Raw genomic sequence first — 20,105 nt, 5'->3', positions numbered from 1 at the left:
TGTGGACTTTAAATATTAATAATCTTAAACATGGCATTTACCTTATTTTCAACTATGCGAGCACAGGTAACAAGGTAATGGTTGGCCTCCCACTGAGCTTGTTGAATCACCGGGTGAGTAGCCCCCAATCGTGCACTGATGCCACCATTTATAACAATGAGTCAACAGCCGATCAATTTCCTTACTGTAGGAACGATTGTTCAGAACGGAATCCCTTTATAACCTGGGGACTCCCAGCCTGTATCTACACTATAAGAGAGCCATTTTTCTGTGTCTGTGTGTGTGTGTTGCCATTTTCCTCAGAGATGGTGAAGTGGATCTTTGTCAAACTTTCAGAAGTTCATCAGTGAGTGCCATAGAATGTTTTGTGGCAAAACATTTTTGAAAATTTTGAAAAAAAATGCTTCATTTGTTTTGGATTTTTTAAAAAAAATCCCTTTATCGTGCCTAATCCTTTGTAGCGATGTAAAAGGTAACATTAAATAATTCCCAACATCATGATGCCTGGTGTTGGTTTAATGGTTAGGTTGGCGGGCTTTGGATCCTAGGGTCCTGAGTTCAAATCCCACTCAGCTGTTGAATTAATACCAGGTGGGGTTAACTCGGCCTGTCATCCTTCCGAGGTCGGCAAAATGAGTGCTAGCATGCTGGTCTCCTGTGTCGGAGTAGCGACCCATGAAGGATTGTGCCCAATAGCCAAAGAGACTGCAAAAGTAGAACCAACGCTCTGCAGAGAGGAAGGTCCCAATCTCCTCCTCCTCCAACATCATGTGTAGGGAAGTGTTTTAGGCCCAAACAAAAAATAGACCGGGCAACACTGGGTAATCCTGCTAGTTTTGTATAAAACTTGCTTTTCGCACAACCAGACAAGAATTAAATGCTTCATTTTATATCCGTCAATAGCCTATTGAATGAGCAACACAGTAGCTCATCATTCATTTAAAAATGACAGGATGCTGTGCTTTTCGATTCACCAATCAATTAAAGAAGGCATTTAAAATGTATCGATTTACAACCACTCAATGACGTCAATCATGGGCACGGCACTGATTCGGTATCCACTTCATGTGTGCACAATGCACTCAGACATCATTATTTACCATTTTATAATCGGTATCTGTTTTTTTTTCCTTTCTTCATTTTTAAAGATTTTTTTTTTAAATTGCTAATCGGTCATCATAAAATTTCTATTTGGTCCAGCATATATATATATATATATATATATATATATATATATATATATATATATATATATATATATATATATGTGTGTACTAGTGCATGCCCGTACGTGCGTGGCCGTACGTGCAAAAAAAAATGTGGCCGTACGATCTTAATTGTGACGTCATAGCACCGTGTCCTGTCATTGGTTTGGTAAATAAATGGCCATAACTTGGGAAACACTTGGGAAACAGCTGAAACGGATGAAGAAGAACGATATCAAACCTTGAAAAGGCACATACTCAGGTCCCCAGTGTCAGTTGTGACGTCATAGCAAACGAAGAAGAAGAATTGTGACGTCAATTGTGACATCATAGCACCGTGTCCTGTCATTGGTTTGGTAAATGAATGGCCATAATTTGGGAAACAGCTGAAATGGATGAAGAAGAACCATATCAAACATTGAAAAGGCACATACTCAGGTCCCCAGCGTCAATTGTGACGTCATATCAAACGAATAAGAAGAAGAATTGTGACTCGATTGTGACATCATAGCACCGTGTACTGTCATTGGTTTTGTAAATAAATGGCCATAACTTGGAAACCACTTGTCCGATTAATATCAAACCTTGAAAAGGCACATACTCAGGTCCCCAGAAATATACCTGGCAAGTTTCAATTAGATCGGACCAGTGGTTGTCGAGAAACAGTGGTCGCAGACAGAAACACACACACAGATTGCTGGAATTATAGATAGACATGTATATGTATATGTATATATATATATATATGTATATATATATTAGGGCTGTCCTTATTTTATTTTTTCCGAAATTTCAAGGGGCTAACCCGAATTTCGGTTGATATTTATGAGAAAAAAAAATACAGCAAAATATGAACCCGAAGAAAAATATTTTAGGGGTTGCTACCGTCCATCGAAATTTGAAAAAAAGGAAATTCATTTTATATTTTTCTTTTTTTAAATCTTATGCCAAAATGACATGAACATGTAATGTATGATGTTTTCTGGTGCATTAGAATCTGAAATACTGCAGAAAAATATTGTTGAACTTGGCAAGATTTTTCCAGTCCGTCTCAGTGAAACTTGAAAAGTCTAAAAAATCAAGATTTTATGTATTTTTCACGTTTTTCCAACTCCACAGTTTGCAGACAAGAGTCTTTGAACAGACGGGACAAGAGCTATAGTTCATTTGTTCAAAGTTGATTTCTTACAGTCCAGGAATCGTTTTCGGTGATCAGTTACCGCTTGTAATCGGTACTGCTTTTGCTCCTCATCGTACGTAATAAGACTGTTGTACTCAGTCGCCAGGGCTACACCACGCTCTGCACAGTCATTCACAACTTTCAGCTAGCTGACGATAGTGCGGCTCTGTACGAAACTATCTTCAGTTTCCCATTGATCCGGTCTTTGTGCAGAAAGTCAGAGTTGAAATGTCAGCACATCAAACAAACTTCTGCTTCTCAGAGATGCAAAATCTTCCAGTTTTTGGCGCATGATATATTTCTGGTGAACAACAGCTCTTTTCGGTGATTCATCATCGTCATCGTCTTGTTCTTTTAGAGTTTGAGATATTTTTATTTTTGTCTCAATTGACACGTTTCGGTCAAATAGACATAATGGTATCAGTTCTACCGATAAATACCACAGCTGTCCCAGCAACTTTTTCACCGTTGCCAAAGATATATCAACGTTCACTTCGGAATATTTATCCATTCGCTTTAACAATGTCAGGTCTGAATTCAGTATATATTCTGAAATGACAGAATAGTTATCATTTGTTCACGAAAGGCAATTTCGCTAAATGCCTGAATAACCGGATACCAGACCTGAAATTGACGGCAGTCAGTCAGTCACTGATTGACGGACTCAGTGATTCAATGGAGTAATGAGCAGACAATACAACATATCTAAACAATAAATATCTCATACGTACAACAAGCCGTGTCAGTACAAGAACAAAAGACATAATTTCATGTTGAAAATGGAAATTTTTCCCATTTTTGAGCCACATTTCGGGACATATGTAACACTTTTTTGGGATTAAAAACATTTTTTTCGTGTTATTCACGTTCGAACCAACCAGTAAGCATGCAAAAATTTCATGAAAAATATCTCTGACATCAAAATACAAAAAAACATAAAAATGCACATTTTTTACAATTTTTGACAGCTTTTTGAGACAGTAGCAACCCCGAGACAATTTGTTTTCGGGTTCATATATTTTTTTATATATTTTTCCTCATAAATATCAATCTAAATTCGGGTTAGCCCCTTGAAATTTCCACAAAAAATAGAATGACAGACCGTGTGTGTGTGTGTGTGTGTGTGTGTGTGTGTGTGTGTGTGTGTGTGTGTGTGTGTGTGTGTGTGTGTGTGTGTGTGTGTGTGTGTGTGTGTGTGTACATATATACAGGATAGCTCGAAAGTTATATTCCCTTGATAAATTTATCGCACTTCCCTCCGTCCCTTCCCCTCTGCCCTCGCCTTCTCGCCCGCTATGGTATGCGGAAACACTGACTCAGAAGAATTATTGAGCACATACAGATACAATGACAAATTAATTATTGTAAGTACTGTACAATAAAAGCTGTATATTAAAAGAGTTCAAGAACAATGCTTCACTGGGATGGGGTAAAGTGATTTTCAGGCCACCGGCCTGTCGCAGCTAAGTGGGAGCCACTTTGTTCCAAAACTGACCAAAAATTATCAAAAATGAACTTCATGAAATTATCAAATCATTAACTATTCCATAAACTGGAGCATATATGGAACACAAGGCAAAAAACAGTTTATCAATTCAGACAAACACAACTCAGGAAAGGAACCAGACTGATAAACATTTAAATATCATGGACACTTACTATGACAATCCATTCCACTTGTTAGACCAGGATGTCGCGACACGATAGTATCAAATTTTGGCAAATTTTCATATTTCTCGATGGACATTAATAACAAATTAAATTTTCTTCCCTCCAAATGGTTGTCAGATAAATATTTGAGCATTATTGCTCATAGACTTGTGAAGTCAGTCTGATTCATCTATTTTATCTATTTTAATGTCCAAATACTTCAAACATTCACTCACCTCAATATTTCAGCAATAATTCCAGAATTCCATAATCGTCACGTAATGGCGGACAAGAAAAAAATCTCCCTTTAACTGTTGAGGGAGATTGAGGCAAACCTGTATTTTTCCTGCAAAGAGGGGTCATGACAGAAATGTATCATTTGGGGGTAAGAGATTTCAAATTCAATGATTCAGGTAAAATTGTATTGTGTATAATATTGATTGTCGCGTAATGGCGGACAAATTTGAAATTTTGAAACGCGTGGTCAGTGAGTGGTATTTAATCAAAATATGTCTATAATGTTTGTAAAATTAGATAATATGATTATTGTTGGTAAAATGAGCCTCATCTCAGCCACTTTCAGCACACTTCACAGAATAGCACAGGCACTTTTATTTTTTCATCCCTGAATAGGCATTAAAAGTGAAACTAGGATAAATTTCACTCTATCACATGCCACTCAGCCAATTTTTGATCGATTTCCAAACTGTAACTTATGTTCTTTAAAGGAAAGTTCACTCTTTCTGTTGAAATAAACTTTTCAAAACCAAGTTCCAATGACGAATATCAGATAAATTAAACAACATCTGAAAATCTATAAATGAAACTGGAAATATGACTGCTTTTTCAGCTGATAGCATTTAACGTACACGAATCTTAGGATCTCTGACATCTGACGGTCATTAAAGTATACATTTTTTTATAGATTTGTCAATGCTTTAACTGACTGTGAGGGTTTCAAGAAGGCCAGTTTACTCATATTTGTGTTTATTTACTGTTATTTAAATACAAGCATTGGAACAGGGTGGCTCCCACTTCGCTGCGACAGGCCCACCCTATATGTGTGTGTGTGTATATATATATATATATATATATATATATATATATATATATATATATATATATATCTGTATACATATATATATATATATATATCTGTATACATATATATATATATATATATATATATATATATATATATATTTACATATATTTATTCAATATATCTACACATGCATATATATGTATATAATAAAAGTGTGTGTGTGTGTGTGTGTGTGTGTGTGTGTGTGTGTGTGTGTGTGTGTGTGTGTGTGTGTGTGTGCGTGTGCGTGTGCGTGTGTGTCTATTCGGGTGTTCTGCCCAAAGGCAGGTTCAGTACTGCCGAAGCTGTTTCTTGGCAAGGGTTATTCTGGGTGGTTTGCCATTGCCTATTCAGATTATATATCCTGTATATATCAATTTTAGCAACATGTGGCATAAATGCTATCCCTGCACCTCATGCATCTTCATTTCACCCATTTCATACTTGCCATGTAAAATTGCTTTTACACCTGAAAACAGGCCGGTGTTTTCAGATATATCTCCTCTATGTCTCATGACAGCTGCTGGCTAACGCTATGCTCTTTATGGGGGTCAACCTTGTGGGCGTGTTTGTACGCGTGGCGACGGAGCGCACCCAGCGCCGTGCATTCCTCGCTGCCAGGGACTGCATTGAGCAACGACTGAGCATTGAGGATGAAAATGAGAAACAGGTAAAGTCCAAGTTCTGTATGTAATATGATCTTCAATCAAGCTCACGATGTGGAAAATAAATCTGGACAACCTGAACTGACCTTTTTGCCTCTACTATTGAACTTAGAAAGATGAGGATGTGCACAATGAAGCAAGCATGTTCCATTTCCATTATGTTCACGTTTTCTTTGGAAAATTCTGCAATGAAATGCCTCGATGCTGCATTTCAATGTTTCTAAGGTTGACTGAAGGAACCTCAAGTTATTATGCAACGAATTGCTGAGAACATTATGTTTTCGATACACTTCCACTGCTTGGATTTCCATGGCTCGTAAAAGGATAATGAAGCACATGATGATGCCGTTTGAAGTGATCTACAGTTCTCAAGGACACTCTTATGCAAACAAATGTAATGCATGTGTATGTAATCCACTTCAATCCAAGCTGACATCAGGGATGATGTGTTGGGTTCAGCAAATGTAGTACTTGATAAGAGTACTGTTCATTAAATATGGAGTCAAACAGTAAATGGGCTTAGCCAATTGGTGCATTGAAAGGGTTAATTTATTTTACTGTTGATGATGCTGTTAAGTTAGGCAGAAAGAGCAAATTTTTAATGCTATTCAGGCAGAAAGAGCAAATTTTTATGAATGACCATGCATTTTGGCTTGAGGGCCATGGTCAGTGCATGTATTAGTTTGGTAAATTTTATCTGCCTATGTATTATGGGGGGTTTTTTTTGGCTAACGTGCATGTGCTTTGTGTTGTTTTAATGTTTGGGATGTTAAAACATTTTTTATTCAATGTGTTCCCCAATGGAGATCAACCTATTGTCTGACCATGCATTTTGGCCCGAGGACCAAGATGCATGTGTACTTTTTTTTTGGAAGACAAAGTTGAAGCTCGTAGAGGAGCTAGAACATAGAACAGATCAGGACATACCAGACCAAGAGGAACAGTAGAAAAAGAGGGGCAAGTTCACCAGCAGCAGGGATGAGGTACAAAATAGAGGGAGATTTGAACAAATAAGGAATATGGAGTCGGGAAAGGCACATGGGGTGGACAAGGTGGATACAGAAGCAAACTCTCAGGAATAAAATACTGAAAATTTGGAATGAGGTGGATTTGGGGAAGGTTAATGGGGATAGAAAATATCATGGTTTTGGATGGGGGATGATCTGAGAAGGTGGTGAATAGCTGTGTTGAAGATCTGGAGGGAATAATGAGATACCAGGGACTGCATTGAGCAACGACTGAGAATTGAGGATGAAAATGAGAAATGGGTAAAGTCCAAGTTTTGTTTGTACTCTGAGCTTCAACATACATGCAACATCAAGCCCATGATGCGGAAAATCACGCTGAACAACTTGAACTGACCTTTTTGCCTCTGACATTGAGCTTAGCAAGATGAGGAAGTGCACAGGGAAGCCAAGCATGTTCCATATCCATTATGTTCACGTTTTTCTGTTTTTTTTTTAATTCTGCAATGAAATGCCTAGTGCCCAAGATGCTGCATTTCAATCTTTCGAATGGCTTTGTCTGACCATATACTTTGGTGTTTGGGCTCAAGTGTGTGTGTTCAGCTTTGCCGCAATGTTCTTTTTGTCAAAATCTAAAAAGCATTTCTCAAATGAGAAACATATATCTCAGCCTTAAGCTTCAAATGTTTGCTTCAACAGTGTCATCTAAGGTTGTTGTGGGTTTCTTTTGAGAGATCTCTCAAAAATGAGCAGATTGAAAGTTATTTCCTTCAGAGAAAAAGGTGAAATAGCAGTAATTTTAAGGAGGAAAGCTTTGCTGACGATGTGAATATGTGAATGAAAAATAATTAATGTAGAGTGGCCACAAAGTCCCTAAGCATGCAGTTAGAATTTAGTTAGAATTTATCTGTATGCTTCCCTCCATTCTCTGCACAAATTTGAATTTTTCTCAATGTTCTTCTCGACATCCTCTTCCATATTGAGGGTTGGAGGTCATGAAACCAGCCAATGACAGCTGTTTTAAGGTCTTCAACTGTCAAGAATCAGCTATCCTGCTCAGAATCACTTCTAAGAAATTCTACCTCAATACCGACCACAGGCTTGTTGTAGCAACTCTGAAGTTGCAGCTAAAATCCGGGAGAATGGTACCATCCCAGCCGAGGCTGGATGTTGGCAAGCTCAATGATGAGAGGATAGCTGAGGAGTTTGCAAACAGGCTGAGTGAGGATTTGGGAGGTCTGGGTGCTATGGCAAATCCTGAAGAGTTCGGAGTGCCTTCAAGACCACCATCCTTGATGTTGCGTGTGGATGTCTTGGAACTCACCAAAGGGCGAAGAATAATTTTGTCTTTCAAGGGACACTGGATACCATTGACCACAGTCACAGAGCCAGGCTTAATGGCAGAGTTTGAGCTGTTCAGGGAGTTGATGTGTAAAACTGTATGTGTCCTGAGGGTGGACAAGGAGGCTTATCTGCGAGGAATCTGTGAGGGGGTAGAACATCACCTGTGGTCAAGTGATTCTCGTCTTGCTTACAGGTGAATTTATGCATTGTTTTCCACCAAGTCCATCCCTCGGTGTACTGAAGTTAGAGCGGATGGTGATCGTCTCTCGCCAGAGGAGTCCGAAGTGAAGGCCCTCTGTGATGGCTACTTTGAGCGGCTGTACGAGGCTGACCCACCAGCTGTCAAGTTGGATGTCAGGGGTGTCACAATCACAATCGCTGATCCTCCAATTAACTGTGATCCACCTTCGTTTGTGGAAACCCAGGCTGCGGTAAACCAGATGAAAGGGGGTAAAGCTCCTGGGATCTGTGACACCCATGCTGAACTTCTCAAAGCTGGTGGAAATGCAGTACTCATGTTGTTGCATGCAGTTCTGTGCTCTGCCTGGAACACAGGCATCATCCCAACTGGCTGGAGGAGGGTCCTTGTTGTCCCTCTCTGGAAATGGAAGGGTGATAGCCAGGACTGCAACAACTACCGAGGGGTGACGCTGCTCTCAGTGCCGGGCAAGGTCTTTACTCGGATAATTCTTGATAGGGTTCGCCACCTTCTGCTTGAGTACCAGCACCCAGAGCAGTCAGAATTTACAACAAAGTGGTCAACTATTGACTGTGTCCTTGCTCTCCTAATCCTCACCGAACGTAGACGAGAGTATCGGCAGGAGCTGCTTGCAGCCTATGTTGAGCTCTGCAAAGCATTCAATTCAGTTAATTGGGATGCCCTTTGGAGGAATCTCTGTCTTCGTGGGGCACTACCAAAACTGATCAATCTGATGTATGAGCTACACTCTGCAACTGAGAGTGCTGTGAGATGTGGTACCACCATCTCTGACTGATTTCCAGTTGTTACTGGAGTTCTTCAGGGGTATGTATTGGCCTCCAACTTTTCAGCATTTGTATGGACTCGATTGTGGGAAGGATGTTGGAGAGATCCAGCTCCGCTGCATTCGTTTGCGAGTGTCAAGATCTCTGACCTTGATATCACAGACAATGCAGTCTTCTTTGTGGAGACTCTGAATATCCTTTTGGGGACCCTTTTGGTGCTGAATGAGGAGTCGGAGCTGGTGGGATTATGGAGTTCCTGGTCAAAACTAAGATCCATGTTTTCATTGACATCTTGAATGCTGCTATCTTGTCTGTACCAGTTTGTGGTGAGGATGTTGAGCTCACAGAGATATTCACTTACCTTGGTGGTGAGATTCATGTCTCTGCTGGCTGTGAGTCAGAGGTCAATGGACATCTGGGTCAGGCATGGGGAGTCATGGATTCACTGGATCATGGGGTGTGGATCTGTCGGTGCCTGTGCAGGAGGACGAAAGTCCAAGTCTTCATGTCGTTGGTACTTCCAGTCTTGCTCTTTGGATGTGAGACTTAGACTCACACAATAAACCAGGGATCTGAGACCAGGGAATCATTTGACCAGGGATTTGAGGTGAAGACTTAATTCCTTTGGTACCAGATCTCTTTGGAGAATGCCTGGCTATCGCAGGTTGGACTTTTTCTCCAACGAGCAGTTGCTGACAGAGGTTCAAATGAGATTTGTGACTTGCATAGTCCGTGAGCATCAGCTGTGGCTGTATAGACATGTGGCTCATTTTTCTGATGCTGATCCCGCTCACTAGATTCTCTCAGCGAGGAAGCCCCGTAAGTGGAGGAGGGCCAATGGACCAACTATGTGCCTCGTGGTTGCAGCAGGTTGATCAGCATCTCAAGGAGATGGGGATGGGTGAGGAATCTGCCAGGGGGTGACCAGACGGAGGCCCCTGGAGTACCAGCAAAAAGTGGACGCAGTGACACGCTGCTCCGGCGGATGCTACCATACCTGACCTGAATAACTTCTGTTGGATTCTGTAATCTGGCTCCTCCAACACTTCCAGCAACCTTATTCTCCAGATCTGGCAGGAGAGCCTGGAAGAAGGTACACTTGCCTCTGAACTGTCTAGCCTGGAATCAAATCGGGTCTCAGCTATAAACTGCCATCCTGGTGTTTCACAGGCAGGGCGAGGCATCAGTGTGTGTGTGTGTGTGTGTGTGTGTGTGTGTGTGTGTGTGTGTGTGTGTGTGTGTGTGTGTGTGTGTGTGTGTGTGTGTGTGTGTGTGTGCGCGCGCGCGCATGCCATCCCCCTTTCTACTGGCATCAGTTGGGGGAATTTAAAGATACCACGTTGTCCTTCTCAAAGAGTATCATTGGCACTCTGGAACCATTATCACCAAAACCCTGTACACATTACGAATTTCTGCTGAAACTTTCAAGGGGCACTGCATCAGCTGCACAACTGTGCCCCCAGAAAGTGATGCTATGTGCAGCAAGTGCTGCATAGCAAAGAAGAAGCATTCTCTGGATTTTGTTGCATGTTTTTATTTTCTAGTCCAAAAAATCCATGTACTGAAGTTTTATGCACTCCCAAAAATGTTCCACAATGATTCCTTGGGCAAAACCAGATCAATGGTCTCTTTGCCCAGCTGAAGTTCATGTTGGCAAAGATCCAGTTTCCCCTTGCTCAGCCCACCTAGTTGTCTCACCAGAGTCCTCTCATAAATTTTGCAGATATGAAACAACAGAGAGATGTCCCTTGTTGTTCCAGCATTACAGCCAATCACCTCTATTGAAGAGGGTGGTAAATTATTGCCTTACGACATTCACTTGGCATTCTCCCTGTGTCCCATATCACTTACAGTACTCGTGGCATCCAGGATTGCTATTTCTGGTTCACCACTCTTAAAAACCTCTACCTTTCCATTCTCATTCCTTTATTCGCTCTAGTAGCCATATCGACTTTAATGGTATCATCTTCACCTGGATTTAATGTTTTGGCAACATCCATGTCCACTTCATGAAGTTTACATCAACCTCAATCAATCAACTTGGTTTTACATCTACGATAAATACCTGCTCCTTGAGGGAGCAGAAGGGAACGGGAATGGGTATGGGGGGAGGGGGTCGAAGGGTGGAGAATGTGTATGTGCATACACATACCGTGCAGATGGTTGTATGTTAATATTGTTCTTCTTCTAATGGCCACCATGATTCCCATGTTCTTATGGGGGTGGCCAGGGGAAAGTTTGGCCCATGTCTTTCAAAAATCTGGCTGGCTCGAACTGAAGTTCGAATAAGGTTAGTGCAGGATTTTGGAATTTGTCCATGTTGCCAACGATAGCTCACCTATTCACAAAGAACACCGTGGAATGTTTTACATCCACCAACTAATGCAGCAGATGGGACACCCAGTTTATCGTCCATCCGAGGAACGACTCACACATTGATGAATCGCCCTACCTGTGAAACACCACAGTAACAGTTTATAGCTGGTCCGGGATTCAAACCCAGGCTAGACAGCTTAGAGGTGAGTGTGCATACTTCCAGGCCATCCTGCCAGCTCCTGTGTTCATATTATGATGATTATTAATATTCTTATCATGCCACACCATGTACAGAGTGGCCACAAAGTCCTTATGCACGCAGTTATAATTTAGTGAGAATTTATCTGGATGCTTCCCTCCATTCTCTGCACAAATTTGAATTTTTCTCCATGTTCTTCTGGACATCTTCCATGTTGAGGGTTGGAGGTCATTAAAGCAGCTAATGACAGCTGTTTTGAGGTCTTCAACTGTTGTTCGGTGGAGATGAGAAATTTCCTCTTTCACAATGCCCCAAGGCGAGTTGTCACATGTTGTTAAGTCCGGACTTCGAGGAGGCCACACTATCTCAGATCCATGTCCAATCCATCGTCCACTGAATTAGTCGTCGAGATATTCTCTAACTGTGACAGCATAATGTGCTGGTGCACCATCTTGTTGCAGGACAGCTGATTCTTGGCAGTGGAGGACCTCAAAATAGTTGTCAGGGGGCTGCTTTTATGACCTCCAACCCTCAACATGGAAAAGAAGATGTCCAGAAGAACATGGAGAAAAATTAAAATTTGTGCAGAGAATGGAGGGAAGCATCCAGATAAATTCTAACTAAATTCTAACTGCGTGCAGAGGGAGTTTGTGGCCACTCTGTACATTAGATGCACTGATGCTAAAAACAGAAACTGTCATACTGCTGAAATACTGCAGACACATCATGCATGCAGAAAAAGAAAAGTCTGGAGAAGTAATCCATGCTGGGTAGAGAAAGAGGGAAATGGGGTAAAGGCTGCAAACCAAGCTGCCTCTGCCAGAGCTTTGGAAAGCGGGGCAGGATAGGGATGTTTGGAGAAATCTGATCATGAATGTCCCCAAGGTTAGCCACTGGTTGTAATAATTATGGTTACAATAATAATTCTTACTTCAGGTAGGTGTGTGAACCAGCGATTCTTAGCCTACATACTGCTTTTGTGTAAGTATGTCCAATTTTCTCCAAATTTACCTAAGGCGAGTATAAACAATTATATTGACCATTATGAATGGGGTTATGAATCATATAAAGGTCACAATTGGGCCGAAAGGATGTTGGGGGCAATCATGATATAAGTGAATGTCCCCAGACGTCCCTTAATGTCTATAAAAGGCCCCAATATATAGGTTATTAACAATCCATATACAGTCCACATATGATCTGACAGCAGTGGGACACATCATTCATGCATGAAGACTCATTTAAGCACCTTTATTAGCTAAAGATCATTGCGGCCTAGCTAGCAGCCACATCGAGGCCTAGAGAGTTGAGAAGGCTCAGATCCGTTAGTCTGTGGTGGATGTCATTAGCTTAGAATGACTCAAGGATGTCGGGTTTCCTCCAAATTCCTTTCAGTTTAGTGTTAAACAACAGTCGCAAATGGTTAAAAGTGTAATCACATGTTGGACAGAATTGACTGAAGAGTTTGTGGTTAAAATAATTTTTACTTCCTGTAAGCGTGCCCCACGAAACGTTATAGTACGTTATTTATACACATTAACACGGAGTTCATCCAAAGCAGAAAACCACCTGGGGGAGGGGGGAGCAAATGAAGTCACTACAACCTCCATCATATGCATGGTGTTGGCTTAATGGTTCGGGTGGTGGGCTTGGTATCCTGGGATCCCAAGTTAAAATCCCCCTCGGCTGTTGAATTAATACAATGTGGGGTCGACTCGGCCTGTCATCCTTTCGAGGTCGGCATAATGAGTGCCGGCTTGCTGGTATCCTGTGTCGGAGTGGTGACCCGTCCAGGATTGTGCCCAATAGCCAAGGAGATGCTTAGGCAGCACCAACGCTCTGCACAGAGTATGGTCCCAATGGACGGATGCATGGAACCTCCATCATTTGACCCCCTAGTTCCCTGGCAAGTCTGGCTGAGATCGGATGAGTAAGGACCGAATGTATTGTGGTCAGACAGACCGACAGACACCAAATTGCATATTTTAGTATGATGATTTGAATATTATCAGCAAACATACAATTATCATGTCACTAACGACTTGTAACATTTGAAATGCTCAGCACATTCTCTGAAACGTTTATTTTAGGTTGTTTTGCATTTGTGTGTTATGTGCAGCTGAGTGATTGTTTCTATTTCTCAGTGATTTGTAACTTTGCTATAATTAGGCACCTCCACTTACACAGAAAACAAGCTTTTCCTCAGAGCCCACACACCCAATTAAACAGCTTTGGGAAGTGTTTTGTTCTTCAAGTTACGTCAAAGGCCAACTCTTTCCATATTGAAGCAGCACGTTTGGTTTTCACCAAAACTGCCTGTGTTAAAAATTTGTTTATTGGCTTAACCTCAACATGTCCTACTACATCTCAGAAAATAAACAGAGACGAAGCCAGATAGTACTCGCATGGGGCACCTCCATGGAAGGTCTGGTGTTGAAGGCTGAAGGAGAGGAGGACATGTCAAGTTGGTAGCGTGGTCACCTATGACACTATACGACTGCAGAGTCAGCAACAGGCATTGCATCTCAGATCATGCCTTCAGACGGGGACATGAAAATGGCTGCTCGATCTACGTTTAGGGGTTGTACATTAAAGATCCCATGGCGTCTCTTGAAAATGTTATGCGTATGTCTGAAATACCTGCAGGTATTTGAATGGAACATTCTAAATTCCTGTCCTGATGTGCATGAACACGCCAGCCAGCCCTCAGGTCTGAAGCAATCAACAGGCCAAATTCGTAATTGAATCCCGTTCCAACATGTATTCACTAGAATACGAACAGAATCTCCCCTCCTACTACTCAATTACAAATATGGTCGCAATTATTCCCACCCTCTTCTGGGGTCCACCAGGAAGGGTTTTTGGCCCAAGTCTTTCATGCGATGGCTGGCCAGGCCTTACATTTAACTGAAAGAGGCAAAAATTTGTAATTTGTTCCCGGCTTTGGTGATGACCTGTCTACTTTGCGAAAAACACCGTGTGATTTATGCGGCTCAACGATAAGAGCTCCCCCTCAACACCATAGTCAGAATCAAATACGATTGGAATACTTAAGATAACTGTAAAGAGATTTGTATGGAAACAGTTGGTTAGGTTGCTGGTAAGAATTCGGTTTATAGTAGGCCACGAAGAAATATATTGTATTAGTAAAAAATGTAGTGTGGACACAGTACAGACATGACCATGATCATCAATCATGTGATCACAGACTACCAAATATGTCACACCGAGGCTGCCAAACATGTCCCGTCTCTTTCAACGCTGTCGCTGACGATTTGCCAGCAAGTGATGAAACCGGTCCAGCGGCTGATGGGGGCATGCGGAACGTTGGGGGTATTCATACATGTGCTGCTTGTAAATGTTTGCAGCTGTAAAGGGGAGAGTTTGAAACAGTAAAGGGCTGACCTTGGCACATTTTCTTGGTTGCTTTATGCAACCTTCTTTGACTAGAAGGGCGCAGTGTTGATAAATTAATTATATAGCCCGGGTCACAGCTGGTGATGATTGATTTGGTCATAATTGATTGGTTGTTTTCTCCAATTATGGGTTCGAGACATGATTGGGATTTTTTTTTTTTATTATACCTCTGCCACCGAAGGTGTAAGGAGGTTATGTTTTCACCCCTGTCTGTCTGTTTGTCTGATTGTTACTTATAATATATAAATATATATATATATATATATATATATATATATATATATATATGTTTTTGACAAGTATGTTGATCGCTGCCGTTTGTTACTTATGAAATCTAAAGATTTCCGAAGTATATTGATGACTTCCGTCATCTGTTTGTGTGTGTGTTTGTTTGTTGTAGGCACAATAACTCGAGAACGGAAGAAGCTACTTACATTACACCTTACATGGTCAAATTACACCACGTGATTCAGGAGGGTGGTGGCTAGCGCTGATTAGATTTTGGTCAAAATCGGTCAAAGGTCAAGGTCACAGTGAGGTAAAACATTCGATTTTTGATGGTTTGGTACAGAATCATCGTAGAAACTTCTGGTTTGCGTCGCTACCTTCTCGAGAGACAGCTTTTATTAGACAAGGTCAGAGGTCAAGTTGACGATTTCGTAAGTACCAGTCTATGACTGCTTGTTTGTTTATCTCTCCGCTCACCTTTAATCGCCCACAGGTCACAATTTTAAACCGATCTTCACGAAACTTCACCAAATGGTGGAGTTGGTGATCCAACAGAATCCTATTTATTTTTGAGGTCAAAAGGTCATCATCATAGCTCAAAAGATCAACAACCTACTTACATTTCTAAAATCCTCAATTTTCATCCACTTGACTTCAAATTTGAAGAGGATTTGCATATCTGGTAAATGAATTCAACCACCAACTATGTTTGAGGCCAACTTAGGCCAAAAGGTCAAAATAGGGCAAATTTCTAAAATCCTCAATTTTCATCCAATTGAATTGAAATTTGAAGAGGATTTACACATGAGGTCAGTGAATTCAACAACCTATTATTTTTGAGGTCAACATAGGCCAAAAGGTCAACATAGACCGAAATGGTCAACATGGACCGAAAATGTCAACATCGACCAAAAAGGTCAACATCGGCCAAATTTCTAAAATCCTCAATTTTAATCTGATTAACTTGAAATTTGAAGAGGATTTGCAAATCAGGTTTTCTTTTTGTCTACATTGTCGAGGCTCGTATGAGAGCTAACACACAACGCACAGCAAGGGGGCATGAGACAAGAGGGCGGGAGAGGGAAGGACAAAACATTGGGGAACAGAGACATTAGGAGATCTGTGGAAGGGAGAAGGATGGGGCTGGGAACACGGGGTATACAAGATGGACATTACAGGGACTTTCAGGAAGGAAAGCAGGGAATTTGAAGGAGGTGGGCTTGGGGTGGATTAACGGAGGTAGAAAAGATCGAGGTTTTGGATGGGGGAAGATAAGAGGTGGTGGTGAACAGCTGTTTTGAAGACCTGGTGGGAAGAATAGAATTGAAGAGTGTAGGAGTTTATTCTAAAGGTGGGAAACAAGTAGGAATGAAAGTGAAGGTGAGCAGTGATTCATGATTTTGGGAGTTTTACCAGGAGGGGGTTGCTGGCAGACCTTGAGAACCCTGCGGAAATATGGGGGGGGGAACATATCACAGAAAGAGCAGGGGAGGTGAGACCGGAGAGGAGACGGTCAAAAATGGAAACACCACCGACCTGCCTGGAGTGAGACAGTGAGAGGCCCAAAGGCTCAGCCTCACTGCGGGAGATACCAATGATCCTAAATATCTTGGTTTCCACAGTGTGAAGCCATGGAAGGTAAGAGGAATGAGCACCAGCCCAGAGGGGATAGCAGTACTCCATCAGGCTGCTGACAAAAGCTTTGTACGTGATCAGGAGCTCAGGTGGCCCGAGGAAGGACTTTGCATGACAGAGGATTCCCAGTCGGTGACTGGCTTTGGCAGCCAGGTTGGAAATGTGGCTTTCCCAAGAAAAATCCTGGCAGATTGTGAGACCCAGAAGCTTGAATGAAATGATTTCTTCCAGAGGATTGTTGAGAAAGTGGATGGGGGTGGGGGAGGGGATCTAAATGGTCCTTTCAGAGGGACATAGTGTGACTCATTGGGACTGACTCAATGGGTCAGCTTCTCGACCCGGATCTCAACCAACGGTACTCCATCTCTTCTGGATCTGATTGTTCTTCCTCCACTTCAATCGGTTCTTCTGACCAGTGGACATCTCTCTGGCTTTTATTAGAGAACCACCTCAGTGCAGTCGAGCCTGGAATTTCACTCAGGCTGACTGGCAGGGTCTCCAAGCAGCCATCAAACTTATAGACTGGTCTCCCATGGCTACTTTCTCCAACATCAACTCATCCTGGGAATTCTTTCGAATAAACTTGCTCTCCCTCATGCACACAGATTTATCCCCTCTCGTCTTCAGTTGTCCTACCCTTCCTCCCGCCCTTGGTTCACTGAAGCTTGTGGCGAGGCAATTGTCGTGAAGCAACTTGCCTTTGCCTCATAGAAAGCAAACCCAACTGAGGGCAATCTCAGTTCCTTCCACAAAGCTCGGAACAAGTGTGTATCTACCCTCAGGAGAGCAAGAAAACAACATCTTTCGAAGCTCAAGTCTGAACTCCCAAACCTCTCTCCCTCCTCCAAATCCTGGTGGCATCTAATCAAATCTGTTTCTGGTGTATGTTCCCCCTCCATCCCTCCGTTACCTGAAATGGCCGCACTGCTGATTCCGCACTTCAAAAGACTGAATGCCTAAACACGGTGTTTGCATCTAAATCGTGTGTCTAAAACCCATTGCTTTCTGTACCCACCTTACCCAGTCGCACCCAACTGTCCCTGGACTCTGTGACATTTTCTTCTGACAAAGTGGAGAGTTTGCTGTCAAACCTCGACTCTGATTCTGGAACCGGTCCAGACGGCATCAGCCCACGTGTCCTCAAAGCTCTCTCTCTCTCTCTCTCTCTCTCTCTCTCTCTCTCTCTCTCTCTCTCTCTCTCTCTCTCTCTCTCTCTCTCTCTCGCCCTGCCCTGCCCTGCCCTGCCCTGCCCTGCCCTGCCCTGCCCTGCCCTGCCCTGCCCTGCCCTGCCCTGCCCTGCCCTGCATAAAAAAGGTACAAAAACAGATCCCTGTAACTACAGACCAATCAGCCTTTTCCCAATCATCAGCAAGGTTATGGAATCCATCATCGCTTCAGACATTAAATCCTTCCTCTTCTCCAATGGCTTGATTTCCGATCATTCATTTGGTTTCACACCAGGTCACTCTACCCTGGATATACTGCTTCTGCTCTCCCAACTATGGATGGAGGTTCTCAATGCCAGCCATGAAATCAGACCCATATCGCATGCTTTTGGCATGGTCTGGCACCCTGCCCTGCTCACCAAACTCTCTTCCTATGGTATCCAAGGCCATCTCAACTCATGGTTCGCAAACTTCCTCTCCTGTCGCAACCAAGGTGTGGCCCTAAATGGAGTTGTCCTATCCTCTCTTCCTGTCCAGACTGGAGTTCCTCAAGGTAGCGTTCTGGGCCCTGTTCTTTTTCTGGTTTTCATCAATGAGCTCTCTGACTCTCTGGAAAATCCTCTATATCTCTTTGCTGATGACTCCACCCTCTGTCAAACCATCTGTCATCCCCCAAATTGGCAAGCAGCAGCTTCTTCACTCACTGCAGATCTGGATAAAATCACAAACTGGTCCAACACGTGGAACATGTCTTTCAAGCCGGACAAATCTCACACTCTCATTCAATTTCACTTTTATAGGTCAATAAATGATCTCATTCTCACAGGTCAATTAATTCAAATACCAATTAATTTTAAGGTGAATATCTATCTATCTATCTATCTATCTTTCCATATTTATATATATATATATATATATATATATATATATATATATATATATATATATATATATATATATATATATATATATATATATATATATATATATATATATATATATATATATATATACATATTCACATCATTATATCTATGTATCATTATATCTCAAAAAGTTGTGGACGAATTATGACAAAACTGGGTGGATGAGTTGTTTCGGTGACAAGAACAAGCGGATTAGATTTTGGTTCAGATTCAGCCCATAAGTGGGATACAAAACGTGAACTGTTCAGCCTGGTGGACGTCTATGCTCTTCCGAGTGCTGTTCTATTTTGTTCTGTTTTGACAAGTGTCGCTCCATGAGTGATTTTTCATTTGTTTGTGTACAGGATATCTCAAAAAGTTGTGGACGGATTCGGATGAAACTTGGTGGACAAGTTGGTTGTGTGGCCATGACAAATTGTTTCGATTTTGAAGATCCGTATCCAGATCTGAATTTGAGGATTATTTAACTTTTAAAGTGATTCTTCACCATTGAGAGATGGGGCCAGAACCAATATGTATGTTTTGGGCCCGATACAAAACCGATATATTGTATGATATTTCAAAATTGTATTGGGCCCGATATGTTCTCGTGGATCAGACATTACGTGGTGGAGGTATGCACTCTTCCGAGTTCTCTTCGTGTTCAAAAATGTATTTGGCCCGTTATGTTCTCGTGGATCATGGTGGAGGTATGTACTCTACTAAGTGCCCTTCTAGTATTTTAACTGCTATCGTCATTGCACATGGTACTTGTTTGGCAGCCTCAGTGGTGCACAGTTCTTTCCATGCTGTCCCTGACAATGACCCAACAAGCGATGCAATTAGTCCAGTGGCTGATCGGGGCATATATCCTTGGGGTTCTTTATACAAAGTCAAGGCTCGTGTTAGAGCTCAAACACAACTGAACAAAAGGAGCAGTAGAAAGGGTGTGGGTAGGGGGAGTGGGGGAAGGAGTATCAACAGCAGGGTTCAAGGACAAAATAGCAGGAGACTTGGAGAATCAGGGATGTGGGGAGGAATGAGGGGTCATGGAGGATGCATTTGGTGGACAAGATGGATACAAGAGCAAACTCTCAGGAAGGAGAAACTGTAAATTTGGGAGGAGGTGGGCTTGTGAGTGTGGAGGGTGTGTGTTTAACAG

At 42.0% G+C, this 20,105-nt stretch overlaps 1 protein-coding gene and 1 long non-coding RNA gene across 7 annotated transcripts in view; one reads left to right on the top strand and one right to left on the bottom strand.

The window, feature by feature from the left end:
- Window positions 1-20,105, top strand: part of ADCY1 (adenylate cyclase 1) — a 290,414-nt gene that overhangs the window by 91,435 nt on the left and 178,874 nt on the right. For all 6 annotated transcript variants that reach the window (XR_015061083.1, XM_085892788.1, XM_085892787.1 and 3 more), the window contains exon 3: window positions 5,640-5,789. Coding sequence is in view for 5 of the 6 variants with exons in the window: in XM_085892788.1 (XP_085748914.1) it covers window positions 5,640-5,789 (150 nt within the window). In the remaining variant the exon portion in view is untranslated. The remainder of the gene's footprint in view (window positions 1-5,639; window positions 5,790-20,105) is intronic.
- The window catches only part of LOC147022149 (uncharacterized), a 62,187-nt gene that overhangs the window by 33,607 nt on the left and 8,475 nt on the right, over window positions 1-20,105 (bottom strand). The window contains exon 2 of the long non-coding RNA XR_015061084.1: window positions 4,272-4,381. This is a non-coding gene — a long non-coding RNA (uncharacterized LOC147022149). The remainder of the gene's footprint in view (window positions 1-4,271; window positions 4,382-20,105) is intronic.

Source organism: Eptatretus burgeri, chromosome 8, assembly GCF_056783735.1.
Source record: "Eptatretus burgeri isolate ZD-2024b chromosome 8, Ebu_testis_v1, whole genome shotgun sequence".
NCBI classification, from domain to species: Eukaryota; Metazoa; Chordata; class Myxini; order Myxiniformes; family Myxinidae; genus Eptatretus; species Eptatretus burgeri.
Note: the sequence above shows the minus strand (reverse complement) of the source record. Positions and strands in the feature narration are given on the sequence as shown.